This window comes from Ammospiza caudacuta, chromosome 4 (genome assembly GCF_027887145.1).
Source record: "Ammospiza caudacuta isolate bAmmCau1 chromosome 4, bAmmCau1.pri, whole genome shotgun sequence".
Taxonomy (NCBI): Eukaryota; Metazoa; Chordata; class Aves; order Passeriformes; family Passerellidae; genus Ammospiza; species Ammospiza caudacuta.
This window is the reverse complement of record NC_080596.1, coordinates 28314003-28338902: the sequence shown is the minus strand read 5'-3', so window position 1 is coordinate 28338902 and position 24900 is coordinate 28314003. Positions and strand designations below refer to the sequence as shown.

At 38.2% G+C, this 24900-nt stretch overlaps 1 protein-coding gene across 3 annotated transcripts in view; it reads left to right on the top strand.

The window, feature by feature from the left end:
* Positions 1 to 23836, top strand: part of PDE5A (phosphodiesterase 5A) — a 104781-nt gene extending 80945 nt beyond the window's left edge. For 2 of the 3 annotated variants that reach the window (XM_058803080.1, XM_058803078.1), the window contains 13 exons: positions 769 to 853; positions 3567 to 3742; positions 5136 to 5195; positions 8308 to 8454; positions 9926 to 10051; positions 11226 to 11320; positions 14541 to 14628; positions 15747 to 15847; positions 15942 to 16019; positions 16380 to 16443; positions 16661 to 16735; positions 17210 to 17293; positions 18625 to 23836. In XM_058803080.1, the coding sequence (XP_058659063.1) occupies positions 769 to 853; positions 3567 to 3742; positions 5136 to 5195; positions 8308 to 8454; positions 9926 to 10051; positions 11226 to 11320; positions 14541 to 14628; positions 15747 to 15847; positions 15942 to 16019; positions 16380 to 16443; positions 16661 to 16735; positions 17210 to 17293; positions 18625 to 18759 (1314 nt within the window). In that variant the 3' untranslated portion in view covers positions 18760 to 23836. The remainder of the gene's footprint in view (positions 1 to 768; positions 854 to 3566; positions 3743 to 5135; positions 5196 to 8307; positions 8455 to 9925; positions 10052 to 11225; positions 11321 to 14540; positions 14629 to 15746; positions 15848 to 15941; positions 16020 to 16379; positions 16444 to 16660; positions 16736 to 17209; positions 17294 to 18624) is intronic. The other variant, XM_058803079.1, reaches the window with a different exon arrangement.
* Positions 23837 to 24900: the final 1064 nt, after the last annotated feature.

Sequence of the window (24900 nt, the reverse complement as noted above, 5' to 3'; positions counted from 1 at the left end):
TATTTTGATTCTTTTCTTTTTCCTGGAATTCACCTTAAGTATTAAAAGAGGACTAGTGCTTTTAGAAGGAATCTGGAAATGTTTTTCAGCAACACAGACACTGCTCGTGCACTACTGCAGAAGCAGGGCAGTAGGATAAATGTTTTGAAAGCTGATGCACCCTGACATGAGGGAAATCCCAGGTGTTGCCAGTGCCCTAGAAACCTTGGCTTGCCTCTTTCTTTGGAGGACATTCAACAGCGCACTTACCTCATGAAAATCCTGCCAAGATACTCTCTATAGCCCTTGCACAGCAGCAGACCACAAAGCAACAATATAAAAAAAGATAACCTTTTGATCAGAAATATTAGCGTGTGCCCATTTCTTTTGGTGCCACACACAATTGGAGGTCAGACCCAATGTACTGCTCAAGAACTGCCACATTATTCACGGGGCAGTCAGAGCAGAGCTGTGCCCTTTTCTCCCCAGGTGTTTGAAAAGGAGGCATTATCTCTTTGTTCTATCCTTCCTCTTCCCAAATGAGTTCATCTCCTTCTGTTGGAGCATGGGACATGCTGCAAAGTCCTGGGAAGAGTGCAGAATGCTGACCCAGCTGTAGTACTTTTCCTGCCTGCTGTTTGTGGGCAAACTCATTGATCACCTGGTTGCTCTTCAAAGGAAGATGTAAGCCTAGAGTAGATGTAGAGCCCAGCTCTACAGCTTTTTCACTTCAGCCACCTGAAAAGCAGCTTTTAAAATTGTAACTGTATTTTTCTGTTTGTTTAACAGAATGACAATGCAGAAAATCTAAGTTGGAACATAAAGAGTTTGCTGTGTACACCAATAAAAAATGGGAAAAAGAATAAAGTGATAGGTAGGTATCTTAACAAAAACAACGCTGTACATTTTATAGATAAATTTATGTGCTCCACGATAAAATCACAGCAACGTGCAATCTGAAGCCAGGAGAGAAGATCCTTAATTATCATGTTCTCAACTAGTAAGTCTATTGCAACCATGAATATAAATTGCTCACCTAACAAGCTGCTAAAGAGTAGAAAATGAGTGTCAGCCTATGGGATCAGTAAGCCTCACAAACAGAAAATAAAATGTACTCATTCTTAGATAGGAGAATGGATCCAATTTCATCAGCTTGAAAAAAATTGACAAGTAAATATTAAGAGTTCCAAGAATGACTTTTTAATGATCTTGAAATAATTTTCTTTGAGAATGATGGCTAAACTGCATGGCCCAATTTATAGAGTAAATTTGATGTCTTTTTTGTGAAGACAGATTTAGCTTTTTAACATCTGAAGCAGTACAAGAAACCTTATCTTTATCTAATGGAGTTCTCTGAAATTTCTTTTGCTATTAGCTTCTGTCATGAGTTCTTTTATTACTTTAAATATTCAAACAATCCCTAAAAGACTAAAATGAAGACTGAACTGTAGAGCTTTAATTAGGGATATTTCACCATGCTGTGAGCTATTGATAAAACAGTTGCATCTGCTTTTTTTTTCTATTGAGATTGTCTATTGAAGTTCAAACTGAAAGTTTCAGTCAGGCCACCCATTTAGGTGGGCTTTTCAAATCTGAGTCATTCTCATTGGGAAATGTTCTTTGAAGTATTTTATGGTTTCACAGCTGCTTCATGTTCAATTATTTAATAGGACAAGGTCAAGAAGTTTTCTTTGGGATAGTACCCAGAAGTTCCTTTACAATACTACAAAGCATGTATGACTATTATTATAAGTCTGGTTTCTTTTTAAAATTATTTTTAAGATTAGGATGCCCCAAACCAGAATTTAGGAAGTGGGATGGGGGTAAGAAAAACTGTCCACATGAAACCCAAGCAAATCTTACTAGCAAGAAAGATGAAAAGAACTTTATTCTCCTGACCTGTACATTTCTCAGGTATGTGATAAAAGCTTTACAGAATCCTGCTGTGATTTTATAACTCTGTCCCAGTGAAAGACTTTGGAGTTCCTTAATTTGTAATCAGTGGACCTCTCAGTGCTTTGGGGAAGCTTTTGAAAGAGGTTAAAGAGTTTTAAGTAATACACAGTATATTTACTGCAGTTCTCTATTTTTTAAAGAGACATTTACGTGCAAATACTGTGTCTTTTAAGAATTCATTTACTTGTGTGGCATATTCACTGTCTTAATCTTGCATCACTGTCGCTATGGAAATAATTATAATTTCATAAACTGTACTAAACAGAAATCTGAAGGTCAGATTTGTGGGATTTTCCTGAAGAGTTTTGTAAATCAGCTTCTTTTTTCCCAGGGAAAGTTAATCTTATTTCTTATTTGAATGAATTCTTTTCTAATGGGATTATGTGATTCAGTGATCCATTCCTTTCCATCTCATTCCATAAAGGTTCAGAATTCTGTTTGCTGTATTCAGATACCCCAATCCCTGCCATTACACTCAATGGTTACAGTCTTGGTCTCTTTAGAGGAGACTCTGATACTAAGTTCCTCAAACAGAATACAATTTGGAAACAGGACAATGTTCCGTTGTCACCAGACATCAAAACTTGTGAGGCTAACATTCTTCTAAAACCACAGTTTGTGTGTGCTGCATTTTTTCCTTAGCTTTATTATCAGCTGTAACAGGGAAGATGCACACATGGTAAGTTTTTTCAGAATTTTTAATTTGCAGCTGGGATATCTTGGCACTTGGCCAGGAAATGCAACTTTTTTGCTCATGGCAGTGAGAAAGCATTTGGAGTCTGTTAAGACAATACTCATTGCCAAAGAAAACATATTCTTGTAATTCAGCTGCTTTAATTAATATTGTGATCTTAGCAGGTAAAACCGAGGGCAGGTGTGTTTCTGAATTTCTCCCTGCTCACTTTAAACTGCAGCAAGGTGTGGTAGAAGCTACCTGTCAGACTTCTTCAATGACATGTGTGCAGAAAGGCCCAGAAATTCTTAACACAAAATTAATGAATGTAAATATCAGCACATTTGAACCTAAGTTGAATTCAGTCAGATGTTTCTCAAGGAGTTCAGTAGTGTTTGCAAGAGGCTGTAATTCAACCACATCTTCAAAAAAAGGTTGAGTGTACTTCAGCTTTGAACCTCATATTGGGTATTCCCTGTTTAGCTCATTTACTTGAAAAAAATCCTAGTACTGGCTCAAATGAGGAAGTGAAAACTCTGTGTACCACTGTTCTGACTTTGATAAATGTTCTTTTGGCATGGTTGCAAAAATTTAATTAGCCTCCAAAGGACAAATTGTCTTTAGGGATTATATCAATCTAGAATAGTATTAATAATAAAAGTTAGGATGAAAACGACCCTTGAATTTGACAGGACAATCAAACCTCTAAAGCCCTACATTTTTGGTTTACAAATCCTAATAAGTACTTTTGAATTTATTATGTATATATAAAATTTTAACATTTATTTTATAATACATTGAAACTGCACTTTAGGGGGAAAAAAAAAGGAAAATCCTACAAAATTCCTATGTGTCACATGTTGGTGGTTTATACTGTAGGATTATCTGGCCTAAACCTAATTCCTGATAGTGACATATTCTCTGTATTACTTCCTTTCATTTTTGTGTCCTGACATAGGAGTTTGCCAGCTTGTGAATAAGATGGAAGACAACTCGGGGAAAATCAAGGCTTTCAACAGAAATGATGAGGAGTTTCTGGAAGCATTTGTCATTTTTTGTGGCCTGGGGATCCAGAACACACAGATGTATGAGGCTGTAGAAAGAGCCATGGCCAAACAGATGGTGACACTAGAGGTGAGCCTAAATCTAGGTGGTCCTTAATTAGCCCCAAACAGATTCTAATGTTCCCCAGATCCTCTCTGTTCTGCATGTAAGAGCAGCTACTCCCAGGGACACTCAACAGAAATTGTTATCCCTCAGGAGAGCAGCATTTGGACTGTTGAGTTGCTCAGGAATTTTCTGCTTGTTTCTGACTCTGCCAGCAGACTCTTTATTTGGTACTGTGTCCTCACTTTACTGCTGAGATTGAGTGAGGAGCTGGAGGCTCTTGCTCTCCACGAGGCTGCACGCTGGCAGCACAGTGGGTGCGTTCTGCTGCATAGGAAGGGAGAAATGGTTTGGCAGATTAAGGGGTTTCCTCTTCTTGTCTGAAGGTTTTGGTGATGATTTTGGCTCAGTCCTTCAGACAAAGCAGTGTGAGGAGTTAACTGCAGCACTATTGTAGGCTCTCAGCAATTTCCTCAGACTCCATCAAACCATATCAAGATGAACATCATCTGGTCACAGCCTTTAAATTGGTTCCTGTTAAGCTTCACAGCTGAAGAGGGCTTTAGTCTGAGAAACTGAATTACTCAGGGGTGATAACTTGAAGCTGAAAGTGAAAAATGTGTAGACTTTGGATCTCCTAACATCCATTATGTAAACAGAGTGTTTGCAGAGCTCCTAAAATGGGATTATGTGCCCTGTGGCCTCTAACAGAAACATTACAGTTCTCAAATAAACCTGTATTAGGTCATGTTAAATAAAAAGCTTGTAAAACTATTGTCCAAATAATTTGCTTATATGGCAAATTAGCAATTCTGTCTCCAACTATAGCACTTCATAGATGCTATAAGAAGTTCCAGCCAGATTATAGGTTAGTGTATTAAACGGGTTCTTTAAAAAAAAATAAAACTCTGTAACATTTTCATGTCGTATGTTCTCAATAGTTAAAAATCTGAGCTTTTTTTTTTTAATTTAAAATGAATGTATTGTCTTTTAGACTTTTGTGCCAAGTTTCAGTTAGGGTAAAACTTTCTTTCATGTCTGAATAAACTCTTGAAAGAATTACTATGGCTATAATGTCAGGCTCATAATAAGAGCTGCTTTGTGCATTATTTGCCTTTGAAAATGGGCCATGAAAAATTTTCAAAGAGAAAATCAGATTCTTTGCTCTTTCATAGAAGCTATTTATGTTTTCTTGGCCTAATTATCTCAAGAAGATTCTGTGCTGTGGGAGATTTGTGAGAGATGCAGATATCTCCCCATATGCATTCAGAAAGCTTCCCTAAAACTGGCTCAGGCCCTGCATGGACAGAAAATTTCATCATCAAATGCAGTGGAATGCTGGAAAGTCTGCTCTACGAAAAGTACCTTGTTATCTCATGGCTTTTTTCTTTGTACTAAGGGCTGCTTTTTCTTCCTATAGGTTCTCTCATACCATGCTTCTGCTGCTGAGGAGGAAACGAGGGAGCTGCAGGTAACAGTGGTAATTGCATTTTTTACTATTACTTTAGAAATACTGCTTTAGTAGAACAACCAAGAGCAGTCCTGTACATAGATGTCAACCTTAAAGGGGCAGAAGCATATGTTCCAGAAATAAAAATGACATTGAAGCCCATACTGATGGGTTCCTGAGCTGAATCACATAAAAGGGAAATATTATAGTGTCTACAGTGAGAGACAAAAGCTGGCCAGAGCACTGTGAGACCCAGACCTGTGCTAACTGATTTTTCTCAGGAGTTTGAGACAGTCACTGGTGCAATGTCAGTATCAAACTCATGATTAAGTATTCCAGAAGCAAAATGTTGAGAACTCTTCTTTCTGCAGCTAAGTCTGAACGCTGTATATCTTACAGGTTTGGTACCTTTCAAATATCCCAAGTATGGCTGCAGCTTTATGGCCTTACATATAAATTCTGTATTGAATTTTTAATGCAATGATTTTAAATTTCTTTCTAGTTGCTTTTCTGTGCAGTGTCTTGTTCTGCCCATGTTAATTCTGTGTTTTGAAGCCACTGCCTAAGGAATAACTACAGCTAGGATTTCAAGTGCATTTCAAAGCACAGCATGTGCTTAGGTTCTCCAAGCCCTCAGCAGCTATTCCAGGGAAATAGCATCACCCCTGCTGCATGAAAACAAACAGGAGGGATGGAGAGGAAGGCAGGCATAGGGGACCACGAGCTGGGTAGCATGGGATGGTCTGGCCAAGTGACACAACAAGGTGTGGGAATAAGGATATTTCTAGAATGGTGTCACATGGATTTTTGAACCTCAGTCCTACCACACTGCTGCTCATCAATAACGGGCCATGACAAGACCAGAGTGCAACTCCTCTCCTAAGGTTTTCTCCTCAGGGCTTGTGATGAAACCTTTGTGGTTCCACTGTTACTGCTCGATGAAACAGGACCACAGCAAACCTAGAACTCGGGCAGTGTCCACTGGCATGGCTTAACTGTCCACAGCTTCCTAGCACAGTCCTGGCCTGTGTCAGCCACTGCTTCTAAGGTGATACCAGAGCACAAGCATGGGCCTTTTATTTGCACTCATTAAATTTTTAGTTTAGTTTTTATTTTTTGCATTCATATTGTCATATAAAGATGGCCAAAATAATGTGAATTATTTTCTGGATATACCTTTTGCTTCTAAATAATCTGAACATATATACTTATCAGGCAGTTGGACTAGAAGATGGTTATAGGGCTTTTCCAACTGGCACTATTCTATTCTATTATCTGCCTTATGGAGTAGGCTGCAGTCAATTTTTTTACTTTAATCATCATTTCCAAATACTACAGAACTGTCCTATTGTATCAGTCACCTCCTTTGAGCCTGAGTACTGTCTACAACCTGTGTTTTATCATCCAAAGCAGATGAAACAAAGCAAATCTCTCTGTAGTTGCCACACAGTGGTCCCACACTTTCCATTGACTTCTTTTTGCTGCCAATGTATTTACAGAAGCCATAGCTCAATAAATTGAAATTAAAATAGCTGATGAACTTTCATACTGTAAAACAGGAGGCAGAAGGCTCTAGTGGTTTCATTAAGTGAAAAAGGAAATAGTTAATCTGGTTAAACAACACTATAAACTGTCATACAGTGCAGGGTTTTTATATTTCAGCTGAAATGAAACTTACTGCTGTGGCTGTAACAGGCAGAAGATCAAGGAAGGGAAAGATAAATTATGAATGAAGTTAGGTGTGAGGTGTTCTTTTGAGCTCCTTCTGTGTCCTTGCAGCCCCTTTCCTAGTGAAACCCCAGCCTGCAGTTGCAGTTTTTCAAAATTATGTCAGTAGCTTTGCTGAACAGTTGCATTATTTACCACTGAGCATGCAGGCCTTTCATGTGCTCACAGCTGAAATCCCACATGAATCCAAACAGGGACATAAAATTAGTGGCAGAAGAAAGGTGCAAAAAGGGTGCATTTTTTCCCTGTGTCAATATTCTTTTTCATAATCTTCTGTGACTTCCTGATTCTGACACACAAGGGAGAGGACAGGAACAGAGGCTGGCAGACACAATTCCATGGATTTGCATGTTACATGTACTAATGTTGTAGATTATGACAAATGCTTCCTTTTCAGTTCCTCACCTTCTGGGACACAGCTGCCCACACTGGAGAAATGTTTTCCCCCAGAATTACAAAGAGAAAAAAAACCACAAAGGTTTATTTCCTTCACCATTTCAGATTTACCTGATTTTCTTTGGACCACACTCATACTGAGGTGAAACAGCTCTATAGCAGTAGCACTGAGAACCCCACCTTTTATTCTACTGCAGAAAATGATACTACATTTTGTTCTATAGTATAAGATTTAGCATTTATTTTGTAAGTATGAGAGTTAATATAAGACTTAGCATAATCTCCACCTGGTATTTTGAAGGGCAACAGATATAAATACTCGGTATTTTGCAACTAGAAGTGGGATGTAATACATGGAGATATTACTGACAATGAAAAACTCAGATTTAAAAATATGCAGGATAGCAGGTGTATTGTGTACCTTGTAGTTTCAAATTTCACATTGAAGGTTTATGGTTGTATGCAAACTGCACCAAAACCACTGACCATGGGTTTTAAAGATTACTGATCACAAATGAACTCTCATTTTTTAGGTTTCTAGCCCTGAGAAAGCTCTGCCTGTGGACGTGTTCTGACTCCCATCGTGCTGAATGTGGATTCTGTTAGCAAAACTGTTTTACTGACATCTCTTTCCTCACCATTTTTAGAAAAATGCCAACAGTTACGGATTTTGCTGTCTGCATATCCATAAAAACAAACATGTAACTCTACTGCCTTATTTTCTCCTTCTCCCAATTTCATCAATACTTTTGGTTACAATTTGCCTCTGGTGATTTAGACAACCAGACTGACCAGGTAATTCTACCCTTGTTCTCCTGATCTATGGAAAAGTGCTTGTTAAATCCAAGGTAATGTTAAACAAGAGAGGCATGGAGAAGTAAATGTGAAGCAATCCTCAGTTTTCAGTATCACATGAAGGTAAAATTGGGTGTCTCTTTTTAATAAGTCTGTTGAAGAAGCAGGTATTTGTTCTGCTCTCTGCCCCAGCACTAAGCTGTGTTCTCTCATTCTTTTCCAGGCTGCTGTAGTGCCATCTGCACAAACTCTCAACCTGACTGATTTCTACTTCAGTGACTTTGAGCTGTCAGACTTTGAAACAACACTGTGCACAATTCGAATGTTCACAGACCTCAACCTGGTGCAAAATTTCCAAATGAAACACGAGGTATGGTTGCTGCCAAATACTGCCCCCACAGAAAGAGGCACCTTAATTATTAGGAATTCAGAGTAGTGAGATGATCTCACTGTAAATAGAATTGGACATCTGTATTAAAGAGTAATTAGCAAACCAGGAAGGCATATGAAGAATTGGGGTCTGTCCTGAGATTGGTTCTACTGAAGGATAAATCATTTTACAGTCTATCATTAATGGACTGGAAAACAGAATACTGAGGAGAGAGAGGATAGCAACTTCTCAGGAAGTGAAAAACTCTTACAAAGAGGACAATAACATTGTTCACTATGTCCATATGAGGTAGTAATTACCTTAGTCTTTCCCTACAAAATAACAGATTAGGAGGAATTTCATGGATATGGAAATAGTAAAGATTGAAGCAGATGATTACATAGATGAGCTGTGAGAATTTCCCTAAAGGTTTTTACCAACACATCTGTCAAAGGTGATCAAGACAAGTAAAATAGAAAAATCTCTTCAGCCTCTTCCACTGAGTGCACACAACATATATTTGTAGAAACCTTCATTTCTAAATACCTTATTTTTGCTTTATAACATTTTCAACAAACCCATCAAAATTTATATCAAAATGCAAGATCAGTTTGTAGGGCTTCATAGGCCCTACAACATTTCTTTAACATTAGTTAAAGAAAGCATATATTTATTGTCTAGATCAGCAGTTTATAGACCAATTAGATTAGTAGTGTCCAAGGGCCAAAAGTGCTCTATTATCTAATCTGATCCCTTGAAGGTCCTAGTACTTAGCTTCACCTCTGTACTAAGGTGAACAACCTTAATCCCAATATCAAATTACTACCTGACCTTCATACTGTCACTTCCTTACAAACAAAACGTAGGAAGAAAGTGTGTGTATATGTGTGTGTCTGTATATATATATAAAAGTATATAACCCATAATTTCTAATACTGTTGAGTAAAACATCCAGGACATGCTTTCCTCCAGCATAAAAAAGAAAATACCCTGCAATGTAGTAATCTTTCTATCATACTTATTTGCTTTCCAAAGTCCAATTCTGCTTGGGTTTTGGCAAACTGATAGGAGGGAAAAGCTGTCTGTTTATTTTCAAAACAGATCTTAAGCAGACTCAATAACTAAATAAATTTTCTCCATCAAATATGATTATCAAGGATTTTTTCTCCCAGGTATCTCAACATACAGTTTCTGAATTAACAGCAGTGCTTCTGACATTCACATTTAGCCCTTAGCAATAAAACCCCAAACCCACAAGTATGGCACACTCAAATAGGTGCTGTACTAGTGGATGTAAGCCTGTTCTTATCAATGTTCACAGTTACAAGCGTGTTAGAGTTGAACTTGAAATTGAGTTAAATGGATTTAGTTTCTTTTTAGTAAGAGAGTTTTCAAGTGGGATTAAGAAAGTTTGAATGTATTAGAAATCTGTTCTTATGAAAACACATTTATGTGATGCTGTTTCTTAAAGGTTCTCTGCAGGTGGATTTTAAGTGTGAAGAAAAACTATCGGAAAAATGTTGCTTATCACAACTGGAGACATGCCTTCAACACAGCACAGTGCATGTTTGCTGCTCTGAAATCTGGGAAAATTCAGGTACATTTCCAGTTCCTCTATTAAGACAAATTCTCTAATGATGCACAGCTCTGACTGTCAGGTCAGTAAGATCTTCATCATTCCATGGTATTGTCAGTGGAATCTTCTGCTGAAGACTTCTGGCTATGAGGGCTTGGTTTGTGAAACTGCTGCTGTGGTTTTTGGTTCCCTGTTTCAGTTAAATCCTCTGGAAGCGGTTATCAGGATGTTCCCAACGGGAATATCTCTAATAAGGCATGTACATGGTTATGTCCTTTTAAAGTTAATGCTTATGCTACAAGCAAGTCAAAAAAGTAGAGAGAAAAAAAGGCTGACCCATTTTCAGGATGTTTCCTTAAAATTTTCAACAGGAATTTTTAAAGTTCAAATGCAAAGCTGAGTACAGCTTTAGATACATAACAGTACATAAAAACATCGAAAGAAATATTTAAATGTTCCTTCCAAAGCTTTTGAACAAATTTTCAACCTTTCACTTAAAAAGACACCTAATAATTTAAAAAACAATGTAATCATTCTGATTAGGGCTACATGATTCTCTAAATAAATAAAATACTGATTCTATATTCTTGCAAAACAGGCTATATGTTTTGGTTTTATATTCTTTTAGGAAACAATGTTTCTGTTCATTCTGAAAAAACATGTCTTTAATACATTTGTATGTCAAAATCCAATACCAATGAGGAAGAGGCATTTCTTTCCTCTATAAACTTTATCTCACTAATGAAAATGACAAAAGGTGCTGAAAGAGACCAAGGCAAGGACATCCATCTTCTCTCCCTTTTGGAATGCATGTGGTAGTTTAGCTCTGTGTGCGGTCGAGCAATCTCTGATGATCCTGATAGTTTGCCTGCTATTTTTGGAATCCTGACAGTCTCCACTGCAATTTCCATAAATTGTTTATTCTTAACTACACTGAATTCACTCCCTGCTGATTCTCATGTCCTAGATTCTGGAGTCTGAACAGCATTGAACATAATTCAATTTTTTTCTAGTTTAAGGGGAAAGGCAAGCACTGGGAGATGCATCTTCCTAGCAGAAACATAAAATCAATCATTTCCAAACTGAGTTGTCTTTTGTGTACTAAGAGCAGTTCTCATTATTCAGAAAGCAGATGTAAAACACATTGTAGTAAATAAATCCACAACTCACTTGTGGCATTACTTTTTGCATACAGAGCAAACTGACTGACTTAGAAACGCTGGCTTTGCTGATAGCAACTCTGAGCCATGATCTGGATCACAGGGGAGTGAACAACTCTTACATACAAAGGTAAGTGGGTCTGAGAGAAGTTAAATAAAAACAAGTGAGTGAACAAACACTAGCACAGAACTAAATTAGGTACACCCTGACTGCTTTGATGCTGTGGAGCTGTGCAAAGGAGCAGGTTTTCACAAAGCAGAAAGCGTAAGAACAGGCAGAACCATTCCCAACTTCTTTGAAGTAGATGCACCGCCTCTGTTGCTGACTAACTATGATGGCAGATTAAGTGAACTCTTTGCTGTGCAGGGACAACGTTTTCCTGCTCCCAAAGTCCCCTCCCTTATTTCCCATCAAGTGACAGCAAAAGGCTGCAGCTTCCAAGTGACAGTGTGTAGGAAACGTGCAGCTTTTCAGATCACTCGCTGCCCAACTCAGCTGCTCGCTTCTTGTCCAGGCCCACACAGCACTGAGGTCTGCACCCCTCTGGTATAGAGGGGTCTCCCCATTGTTTTGAATTCAGATTGTTTTACTCTTGGTTTAGCCATGTTTTTCCAGAATTCTAAGTTGTTTAGAATAAGTGACATAGTTAAAATCATATTAAAAATGTATGGTTGTTTTGCATTGATTGTGGGTTATCTGTACTCTTTAACTTTGATCCAATCTGGAATTACAGAAAGGCCTTTACAATACAAAAAGGCAAAATATATTTAAAACACTGAAAAAATATTTTTACTAAACAAAATATTTTGGCTTAAAGTTATCAGAATGAAATATCAGAACAAGACTAAAATTTTCCCCATATTTTCAGTTTTAACTAAAGCTACTTAAAATTTATTAGTAGTTTGAAATCTGCCCAATCAAGTGAATTTGGTAACACTTCAAATAACATATGAGTCTTCAGCTGATTTCAAGTGTGGCTTAAGGTGATTCCTGTGATATGGCAGTGTGTCCTGGGAAAGAGATGGGCAAAAGATACCTAGAAATGTGCATCATCTTCTGGCAGAGCTGGAGAATGGTCTTGAAGTGACCTGTGAAGAAGTGGTCTGCCATTCTCGCTATGTGTAAAGTAAGATAGTAAGGGAGGAAAAACTTGTTTAGGTACAGAATACTGAAAGGCAGAAAAAAAGTAAGCTGAAGCAGAACTCTTGCATTTCAGATGTATGTGTTTGGAGTAACACTGATATGTAAAGGAAAAAAAAACAAACTCCACAACATTAGAATAGTGATCTTTTTCTAGCTTGGTAATAGAGGATTCCAGCAGTAACTGTAGCCTCACAGCGATTGGAACTAGTTAGCTATTTTTTGCTTTATTTATTTAAAAATAAATTTCCTGGAAGACATCTGGAGATGCGTCATCTCCTCTCAAAAATGTCCTGGGAAAGTGTCATAGACAGCAAAATCTAACGTTTACACATGCTGTAAAGCTGAGATGGCTATAGCTTAATAACTCCTTTCTCAACAGAAAGTTCCATGATTTTTTTTTTTTAAACCTAAATACAAAAGTTATTTCTAGGAACAGATCCCTTTTGTTTTTTCCTTTGAAGCAGGGAGGGTGGATATTCAGTGTATGATTTTTTTCTTAAGCAGCAGAGTTTCAAAAATTGAAATGGTCCTGGCAGTAGAAGTTACAGAAAGGAAACTGCTTGAAAGCCTTTTGGTATTTATGCAGGGGGGTTATTTTCTTTTTGCTCCAATCCCACATGCAAAGTAGGAAGCACAGAAAGCTGCATAACCACATCCCTATGCTCAGAAAGCCACGGTGTCCTTTGGCCTGGAGTGGGGGTTTGACTGAAGTGCCTCTACAGAAGTCAGAGCTGAATTTATTTCCAGCCCCAGTTAGGGTCTGCGAGTACTAAGCAAGCTCTAGCTTGGAGCAATACTTGGGAAGATAACCTAAGAGATTTCTCACATATTTCTCTCTCCAGTCAGGATGAACTCTGGGACACAGAATATGCATCCCACTTCATTCAGTGGGAATTTCACCCAGCATGTGTTGGCACCATCCTGTGGTTTGTTTCCTTAAAGAAACACAAGAGTACATTTGCTCTATGCCCCTTTTGTGGTGGTCTCAGAGGAGGTGCTGGGCAGCCAGCCCATATTCCTCAGGGGCTTGCATCCTTTAATCTTCCTTTCTGGGTTTTTGTTTGTCTTTCCATCTTTCTCTCCTCATTTTTGTGCTTCTTAAATCCCCAGAGTCTTCTCTTATGACTTTTATTTGAGCCTCTGTGCACTCACTCACACGGGGGCCCAATCCTGCAGCCATTAAGTCTTGTGAATGGTCTTTAACCATACAGAAAATCGCATGGAATTATATGCTAAAAGAGCTACTGACATGATTAAACATTTGTAAATCAGATTATAGTTGGAGTAATAGATCCAGGATCATCAGCAAAATAGACTTCCAAAAAAATCCAGATTTAGCTGAAGAGACTACATGAGCAATGTGGGACCAGGGGTTGAAAATTAAGACAGAGCAGCAAAAACCAAGAACTGTATTACGCAACAAGGAACAGGGAGAAATTGGAAATCCTCAAGAGAGGAGTTTCTCTATTTTGACTAAAGCTACTCAAATGCTACTCAGTTTAGAAAATAGAATTTGCTATTTAAGATGCTTTTAAGTTTTGCACTAAGGTGTTTTTAAGTTCTGTACCTACACAGTTTGGTTTCCCGCTGGATTTTTTTCACTGCCTGTAGAACAGTCAACATCACTGTTGGCCTCCAAGCAGTTTCCCTTTTGGATTTTACCCTGGGCAAAGGGTAGGTAACAATGTTGCAGTAGTTTGGTCATGACAAGAGTGGTGATGAAACACCAGTATAGTTACTAACACAAGGAAATTACTTGATCAACATTTTGGGCCCAGCACCATATTGCACTGAGGTCTGCAGGAATTTTCCTATTAGGTTTGCATATTACTTACAGGCTCAGCAGCTGAGCTAACTAAATATGACAGGTGGGTTAAGAACATTTGGTTTAAGAGTATTTAAGAATATGTTGCAGAAACCAAAACTGTCTCCTAAACTGTGCTTGTGAATGAACTCTTCGTGTTGCCTTTGCTTTCTATAGAGGAACTTTCATTCCTTATGTAACCTTTTATTACATTGTCACTCCTCGCATGCAGCTGGTCTCTACACGTAGAGAAGGCAGAACACCAGAGCTCTAAGTTCTCTGACAAAGGAACAGCATTATCTTTTTATCCATATTCCTACAAGGTGAATGTTAAAAGGGAAGTTATATCTGGATCACTAGTATGTTTGTCTAATTTGACTTCTCCATCTCTTTCCTCCTCAGAAGCGAACATCCACTGGCTCAGCTGTATTGCCACTCAATCATGGAGCATCATCATTTTGATCAATGCCTTATGATCCTGAATAGTCCAGTGAGTGCCACATTGCTGTGTATGCTGAAGGAAACTATTTTACTTTCTATTTTTAGCTTCTGGATAGAATCCCACCCTTATATGTTCTAAAGTGCTCTTTATTCCTTTTTGGGTAAAGAAAGCAAATGCAGCAACAGGGAAATCACAGTTCTGTTGCTGAGTGCTACCAAAGCCTTCCAAGTGCTGCCTGATAAGGGAAGCCTTGCTAACATCCTTCTGAGTACCTGCTTCCTTGCACCAAAGGAAACAAAAGGCTTTGTGCCATTTTCAGGACCTCTTATGAACCATCAAACAAACCCCAGTCCTCCTTCTCGTTTCAAAAACATTCCAGCCTACACATACACAAAGCAGCCCTGATGAGACCAAACCAAACACTGCTTGTGTTGACATTCCAAAGTGAAGCCAGACCTAAGTTTAGTAAATATGCAAATAAAACTACATTCTTCTTGTTTGATGCTATTAACTAATTCTCAGGACCAGTTATTTAGCATTCACAATCCTTCCAAAGGACTGCTCCTTTTGTGTCACAGGTTGTGGTACTTCTGGCATCCTTTGTAGTATAGCGATCTTTTCCTATTCAGGTAGGCAAATATGGAAAAACAATTGAGGTGAGTTCCATTTCACCTGCTCCGTACTGCTTTGGTTTAGTAGGGGGCTGCTGAGTTCATACTTTTACTTAATAACTTATTTATGCTGCTTCATAAAAGGAAAATATTTTCATTTACTAGAGGTGTATGGGCAGGTATGGGAATAATTCCTCTGCTTCAGGGAGGGGAATGATGAGGAAAGAGAAGCTGTGATACAGCCAGTGACAAATTTAATTTTAATGAATAAAATGGACTTAAAGGCTTTGATGTTGCTCTGCTTACAGTTTCATTTTGTAATAGTCAGTGATGATGAGTGATGATGTTGCTGCTCTGCAGCTTTCTGCCATTACTTGGGAAGACTGGAAGTTTTGTTTTTAAACTAGGCAATCTGCAAGAGGAGGGAGGGTAAAAGAATGACCTCAGATATCAGCAAGTAACTCATAATGATTTGGTGACTTAGAGATACTTAAGCAAACTGGTGTGCTGTTGCCCTTTTTACTGATAGCACTGGTTTTGGTTTTTTTTGTAAAGGGAAATCAGATTCTCAGCAGCCTTTCCATTGAAGAATACAAGGCTACATTGAAAATGATAAAACAGGCCATTCTTGCCACAGACCTGGCACTCTACATCAAGTAAGTCAGAAGAAACTTTGGCCGAATAATCACTGCTGGATATTAGCATCATGTCAGTGTCCTGCAAAATCTTTTGTTTTAACTTCTTTTTAAGGAGGAGAGGAGAATTTTTTGAACTTCTAAGAAAGAAGCAATTTAATATGGAAGATCCCTCACAAAAGGAGCTATTTCTGTAAGTAAAAGCAGAATAATCATGAAATCAGTTAATATTACTGGGTAGCCAATTTCCCATGCCATGTTGCTGTGAACTTGATTAAACCTAGCAGGTCTTTTTGCCCTGGGCCTGTACAAGCTGGCATTGCCACACAGATCACTGAACTCCCTGGGTCTGAAGTACTAAGTGTGCAACCTGTATAAGAAACTTTGTTAAATAGCATGTGGTGTTACATCTATAACTTTGCTCTAATTTCACTTGTTTTTCTGACTTGATGTTCCTTGGAATTCTATATTCTATTTTACCAGTCACTTGACTTGGTGGCTACATACATTTCACAGAGAGTAATTTATGCCTTTCTTTCTCTTTGTTCTGCAGAGCAATGCTGATGACTGCTTGTGACTTATCAGCCATAACCAAACCATGGCCAGTTCAGCAACGGGTATGTGTTTAATTTTTAAGGTTTCCTAAATGCAAACTGCATTAAAGTTTGTTTCCTCCACCCAGTCCTTACTGCAAAGGCAGTGGTGGAATCCTGAACTGGAGTCTCATGATGTGTGTGGGGGCTAATATGATATATCCTAAGGAGAGATAGGAACTACTCGTTTGTAGGTAGCAAACAAACTTTTACACCTCTCAATGAGTGAAATCTCTTACAGATTGCTGAGCTTGTGGCTACTGAGTTCTTTGATCAAGGAGATAAAGAGCGGAAGGAACTCAACATAGAACCCACAGTAAGTGGCACCTCTTGCTCAATGTGTTTTGGAAACAGCGCTTAAAATTTCTCCCACTGACCACACTGCAGGACTAGCTCCTTCCCTGGCCTCCTAGAAGCCAGTTTTGTTCTGTGGTTCCAAAACACCAATAGTGTGACGTTATTTCTGAACCAGAAGAACAGACAGGATTATTTCCTTTAAGTCACTATTACTAACTGGCTAGGAAATGCATTCCTAAATTGGTACCTATATGTAACTATCCAAACCCAGTAAGTTTGCCTGCATATTTGGGCTCTGTCAACCCAAAGCCAGTCTCCTGAGGGAAGTCATGCAGTCCAATTCCCTTCCTTCTAACACCTGTAATGACACCCCACTGTGCTGAGCTTGCTGTGCTCTTTAAGGTGCTGCTTTTTAATTCCAGACTCTTTGGTTTTGGTTGAGTTTTATATTGAATGCATTTAAACACAGAACTTGTTCTCTTATTATCTGCAGGATCTAATGAACAGAGAGAAGAAAAACAAAATTCCCAGCATGCAGGTTGGATTCATAGATGCTGTTTGTTTGCAGCTGTATGAGGTATGGTGCCTAAGGAAGAACAGGAAATATCTGAAACCAGAGCTGCTCACTGGTAGACACAAATTTACCATTAGAATAAAAATCAAATTAAAAACTAGCCCCTTAGTTAGAAAATATTTTTTATATTAACATGGTTCATTATTCTGTTGAAGAAATTATTATTTTAGTATTTATAATTTGTCTGATTAATATGTTTTGTCACAATTTTTTTAAACCTAGTTAAAATGCTGTGCTCTCTGCAATTGATGTTATGTCCTTGGGTTATATTCTGGATTATCAAGGAAAGTCACTAATGCTTTGACCTCTAGGGAAAGAATGGTATCCAGGTAGTGCATTGATAGAAAGTGTTTACAAGTTTTTAAGAATTCAGAATTTGTTATACAAAATGGGATATGCTATGTATAGGAAATTGACCCAATTTTACCAATTTTAACACTTCCCAACCCATTCATTTCTTTCTCTCTCATCACACACCAAAGCATTGCATGAGATAATCCACTGAAATGCTTTTTTGACCTGGTCACAAACTGTATGAGAAGCTGCTTGGTCAAATACAGTGTGAAAAACAACATAATGATTTCTGGGGGTTTTTTAACTCAGTACAACATTGGAGCAAAGGTCTGTTTATTTGACCTGTACCGAGTATTTTAGAGAAACCAAGGTGAGAAAAAGAAAGGAGATGAACAGAAAACCGAATACTTAAGAACCTTCCAGTGCAAGGAACAGGATGATTACTTGAATTTTTCCCTCTGACACAATTAGCTTTTCTGAAAAGAACACACATTCACCAGTTCAAAGGAAACAGGGATAGAGAAAGGGAGCTACTAGCTGCTGTCCCTGAAAATGAAGTGCTTCTGTGCTGTAGAAACTGTCAGGAAAATAAGGCAGCCTTTGCTTTGAAGCCTCAGAAAACTGTCTCCAGTAGGAGGTAGGCCGTTGAAACAAGACTGAGTGTCTCTGCAAAGATACAGATTGGACAAACAGAAAACTTAAACAGAACGCCTGAGCAGACTTGAATGCCCACAGTTCTAGAGCCTGAACATCTATATTTCTTCCTATTAGAGGGGAGCTTTGCCTTTCTATTTATGAAAAGATCAGAAAAATTGGAATCATTTACTCTAAAATGTGCACTGCTGCTTATATCTACAGTTACCAAGCGATCCTAGTCCAAACTCTACCCAGCTCTTGTGTTAACTAACCAGTGCATTTAATGATCTACAAGTCTTCCTCTAAGTTCAGAAATCTGAAAAAAATATGAGATGTGTTTCATTCTCCATTTTTAAATTAAAAATTGAATACAATTTGTTTTCCACGTTTTCAATGCATTTCAGGCCCTAACACATGTGTCAGAGGCCTGCTCCCCTTTGCTGGATGGCTGCAGAAAAAACAGGCAGAAATGGCAAGCCTTGGCTGAGCAGCAAGAGAACCTGATTAATGGAGAAAGCAACCAAGGCAAACGGAACTGATGTGCTGATTTCACCACCGTAAGCCCAAGTTCACGTAGGAGACACAGTAATAAGAGAGTACTGCATTTTGCTAAACACTGTATGAATTTGGCTTATGTTTTGCCACTGCTGTATTATTTTTTCCACATTTCAAGACATAGCATGACTGTGTAGATGCCAAGATTATCTGAAGACAATATGTTTCTCTTCTTACATCTGACTGAGATGGAAGATGACCTGCAGGGGTGGTTTTTGCTACCCCAGCCCACAAGAAGGTACTGGTGCAGGCACTGACTGTGCCCCAGAGCCTGTTGCTTTACAGATGTACATAGTTGTTTAGTGATCATGTTGTGGCCAGTATCTGAAAGACTACTGCATTTTGCACCTTTTCTGTCCCTCCTCCCATCTTGCTGTGTTATGTTATAAAAATATTGAGCAGTCTTGCCTGGTCTATTTCCAGAGGTTCAGAGGAAAGACTAGGACTCACTCTGGGGAGCCTATTCAAAACAAACTATTGCTAACCTCTCTCAGACAGCAGAACTGGGCTCTGAGGTGAAAAACCCCCAAATCTGTGCACCCAGTAGAGTTTGCTTTTTTCCAAATTAGATGGATGTCTTAGCAAATGTGTTATTGCAGCTGAAGAAATGTCTAAGACCCCTGTGAATGACTAGGCAGCCAGAGTCTCAGGTGTGGTAGAGGTGTCTGAGCTCTCCATGTCCAATGGAAACTGCTTGAAGACAGATGAAATATCCCAACAGAACTGACAGGCTGCCATGGAAAGCTGCAAGAAGCATGCAGAGAAATGGAAACAAAGCAGGATTGGTTTTGTACGCTGGTTTTAACTTCATTTGGGAGTTGATTTTAACATCATCTAACCAACAGACTGGATCACAGGCAGAAGGGAATGACTGCAAGAGGTGAAAAGCTGAATCAGAATGATGCAGGAAGGGCACACTCCTGGTGACCACCAATGACTGATTCTTCAGGCCAGTGTTACTATGAAATGGCTATGACCACTTTGAAGAAAGTTTTATGTTAACATCTCTTAAAAATCATTTTAACATTAGTTTAAAATGATTAATCATAGTGTCTTGAAGAAATAGGAAAATAATAATACCAAAAGCAAAAATGGCCAAGAGTGCTATTTGCCATTTGTATGTGAGGCATTAATGTTCTGTAAAGTAAGAAATCAATTAACTTGCACTAGTAAAAAATAAAATTGGTGCATTATTTAAGTGAAGATAAGTAATAAAAATGGTTTTGAATTGGAAACAATTATAGAAAATATACACATTGGACAAATCCCAAAAGAGGAATACAAGGAGAGTACTATTATTTAGATGGACAGGATAAGGAGATACATGCCAGTAGTCTAAAATGCATTAGCAGCACACATAACTTTGGCTGCACAGAGACACACAAAATGTTCCATTGTTTTAATCTGTAATCATTATTTTTTAGTTAAAATCATCATTTGGCAAAAGCAGCACATTTGGCACTGGACTTTTAAGTGTGGGAATTTAGTTCTATCACAATATTCCAGGAAATTCTAGTTAGAAACTGCAATAAATTCTTCTTCCCAGGAGATTGTCAATCCAAGTCGTAAGATCTGGTCAAAAAGGGAAAACTCACCCTTTCAATTTCTTCATTTAGACAAACAATGCCAGAAGCTAAGAAAAGATGAAGCAAATGTTTCAAAATGTTTGATGATACTAAGTTAGAGTTGATATTTTTTTAATATAGAACAAGGTATTCTGACAGTCAGCAGTATTTCTGACACACTAAATTATTTGTCACTGATTAAGTCCTATCTCAGACTTGTCTAGTGAGGACCAATAATAAATGATTGCAGCTGTGAATTTGAAAACATTTTAGTACAGAAGTATTTCTCCTTATTCTGTCCCAACAAATTAAAAAAAAAAAAGGATGGATTGCAACACTCAGAATTCTGCTGTTTTGCAGTACTCTGTATATGTATTTCTGTGCATACACAGTATGCAGGTGACAGCAGCCTGACCCTGCCAACACACACCCCCCCAAAAAGGTTTTAGGTACTTCTGGAAAAATAGAAAACTTTGCTTCAGGATTTGCATAGCCGTTGTATAGTCTTTTTCTTGAGTGCTTGAGATACTGAAATATAATTATTATACTGATGAGATACATATTTAATATAAATAGGAATAAAATATATGTATATAAAGGTGTATTCTTGCTATTGGTTTGGACTGGTAACTCATGGTGACAACACAGCAGATAAGTATGATGATATCACAGTGTAGTGATGTAACTTTGACATGAATATTCCAGTATTTCTTTGCTATATTTTGTGTTCAGAAAGCTTTATTATAACTAAATTTATAAATGCTATGAAGGAGTGCTGGATTTATACCTTTGACTTGAAAAGAAGGGCATGATGTTACATTTTTTTAAAGGTTCACTTAAAATGAACAGTTATACAGTATGTGCATATATTTAATTATATATCTGTACACATTTATCCCATAGAATCTTCTCCACGATAAATGTTGGAACACATATATAAATACAGTTCCTAGTAAATAAACATTTAAATATCATAACACACCTGTATCTGCATATATTTAAACAAAACCAAAGCCTTTAAACTACTGGTTTAAGTACCTTAAAAGCATAGAGTGCTGTATTTCATGAGATTCAAAGCCTTTACATAGTGTTTTACTCTGCCTGAAGGCAAAATCCAAGTGTGTCATGGCTTTGTGTGACTCAATTGCAGAAACTGCTCCCTCCTTTCATAATGTAGATAGGGGACAATATGGGAAAAAAATCCAAACCTAACCTGGCTCCAGCAGGTTTCCTGCTTCAAGTTCACTGTCTGCAGAATTGAACCTTTTGAAAGCCAGCTGGTGGATTACAGCTATGCAGCTGTCATTTATTTCATCATGAGCTGTGTATCTCATTATTTCAGTCTGATCTCAAAGACATGATACTGTCTAGCTGTAACAATCAGAGTGGCTTACACAAGAAACCAGCTGAAATAGAGTTTATCCCTTTGACAGTTCAGCCTGAAGTCCACTGAAACCATTGTCACATTTGAGATTTCAATTTCTGGGTACAAGAATTTGTTCCACTAATTCTTATTACGTCTCTCAGTGAGGACAACTGAGTCAGTATCCTACTTGATCTCAGACACAAACATAATTTCTTTCAAACTCATTCCACAGCACAGTTTAATTCTTGAAGTACACTTTATTTCTGGATTTGTTCTGAAAAAAATTACTTGTGTTAACACACACAAAATTACTGATTAACCCTACCTCTTCTAATTCCAAGTAACTGAATTTTCCAAGGAATTAGCCACACATGCAATATTAGCTGAGGGCCTAGGTTTTCTATTCTATCATACAGTTAAAGAAAGTGAGGGGGGGAATAATGTAATGCTGACTTTGGAGATGGTGTGAATTTTTAATTAAGAAGCAGTTTATACTTAAGAGCAGATTACTCATATCTTCACTGTGCACATATACAAGTGAGCTACTGATAAAAGGAAACAATTAATTTCATTGATGATCAGCTGATTTCTCCTCAGAAGAGAGAACCAAAGCCTCTTTATATGCATCACCCTCTGACAATTGCATGCATCTTTTGATTTCCAACCCCACACATTTTACCTGGTAGTGGTATGAACTGACACATTCAGGGCACTTAACTAATCCATACATAAAGTTTGTCAAAATTAGCAGGTAATTGATTTTCCAGCTCATTATACAGAAAGATAATGAAGAATCAGGTCTAGGCCCTTAAAATTAGAGGAGTGATCCAGCTGCTGTCCCTTCCAGTCATGCATAAAAACATGGCAAAGACTTTTTATGGAAAATATTTGCCTTGATTATAATAAATTCACATGTTTTTATGAAGACCTCATATTTCAAGCAAATTAATATAGTAGCATTAATTCAGAGTCCTATCTCTGTGATACTGCGGTTTTTTTCTTCATGTTAAATTACATGCAGTTTACATTCCACAAGGTTTTAGCTTTATTTCCCAGTTCCCTGCTGTACTTTTTCAGGGGCTTGCACTAATTTAAAACATAAGCTTGAACAGCAGAATGAGTTTGGGCAGAGTATGGTAAATAATGAGAGCTGAGTTTTTTGGTTTGGACTTTGCTAAGAAGAAGAAGAAACACCACAGACTCTGTGCTGGTAATGAGTGACACTTGCTAAATGCAGCAAATTGTGACAGCAGGATATTTCATCTTGGTCATTGTGAGGTGAATGCCATGTTTCTTCTCCACATAAGGAAGGCTGTTTGCATACAGAAACTCAAATCTGAGTACCAGTGTTTGTAAATGTGTATTTATGTGACAATGCTCTGTAATTGCTGGTTCCCACTAACTCCCACAGCACGAGCTTGGCATGCCATGGCCTCACGCATGCTGAGATGCCCACCTGAAGTCAGTATTGTGATTCCCATTTACCTCAGGGGAGCTGGGTTGTGCTGTATAGAAAGTGAAAGAATGGGTCAAATCCATCTTTTCTTACCTGTGAAGAGGGACCAAACCCTTATCCTTGGTGACAGCTGCCTCACTTGCTCTTTGCTGGTTCAGCTATTGCCACCGATGACCAAGGTACCTTACAGATGTAACTGAAGTTAGAATTTGAGTCCTCTTTGTGTTCACATGGCAGACACCTGCATGTGTCTCTTAAAGAATGTAGTTTGAAATGCACTGTAAATAGTTTTAACATACATTCCTATTATAGTTTAATAAAACCCTTAATCACAGTCACTAGTCACTGAGTTTGTCCATTTGTATTCTTCTATCTTTTAAAAAATACCTGAACAAATATATAGTTTCTGGGCACAGTATTTTTGTACTAGGTTAAGGGATTTCTCTGTATATTATGTTTGCCTTTAAACACTATTAAAGTCTTCTGAATGTCATGTGTTCTCTCTTGCTTCTGTCCATTGACTTAGAACAAAGCTAGTTACATTACTTAAGAGAATCATTAGCCCTACTTACCATACAGCTGCTAGAGAACATAAGGGTCAGCTAATTTTCTGTGGTCAGACTGCTGCTTATAACTTATTTCTTCATTCTTCTCTTTGTACTGTTTTCATGCTTTCTAAAATAAAAAGGATTGTGTCAAATTTTACTGTTTGTTATATTACTGAGGTGTAATTTTTAATGCCTGATTCAAATCATTGCTTCTGTAAATTTGTATTTCATAGCAACTTTTCTAGGTCCTAGAAATCCTGAAGAGAAAAATATCCGTTAATATCAAGATACTTCTGAGTACTACTGAGATCACCCAGCAGTAAAGCAGTTCTTGTTTCAAAACCACAAAAAAATCATTCAGTGCCACTGACCACTAGAGAGCACTGGAGCTGCACCTCCTGAGAGCTGTCAGAAACCCGTTCATTTCTGATAGAAAGCAGAACGAGCAAATACAGGAGTTACACAGAGTGATCCCTGATCCTCTGCCCCCACAGATCAGTTCCTGGGGGATAACAATTGCAAGAGAGATAGAAATAGTCAGCCCAGTGACTCCAACCAAACTGTGGAAGAAGTTTTTTTTCTACAACCAAAGCCTCATCTTGCACAAACTGCTGATCCTAGAAGTAATTCTGGACCAGTGGGCTTCTTGGCATTCTCTCTTCTTTGCCTATTAGGTCCTTCACAGCAACACTTCTGGCTCGACTTTTTTTAGCTCTAGGCAAAACCAAGAACTATGTACACCCCTGACAAACAGCAGGCTCATTCAAGAAGCTATGAAGGGCCAGATTTAGCTCAGCACAAAACACAAGCCCTGTTTGCTCGAACCAACTGCAGTTTATGAGTGAAACTGCACAAGTGCCCGTGCAGATCTGCAAACATCAGGTCACCATTTGCTGCTGTGACTACAACATTTCCACCCCCTCACAGCCCAGTCTGCTGCTGCTCAGCCTTCCTGGCCTGCTGGAGGCTTGAACTCCCTGCTGAGAAGTGGCAATGTTTGCAGCAGGAGCACTGGGATCCATTCCTTACCCAGCCCTGGAGCAAGGGCATTTTTATTGAAGAGGTGAACGAATATCACACAAAGTCTTTCCTTTCTTGCACAGATGTAATGCCTCAGTAACAAATGGAAAAGACAAAAGCTTTTTCCTCCAGCCACATTTTCAGCAGCAGGTGGTGACAGCTATTGCATT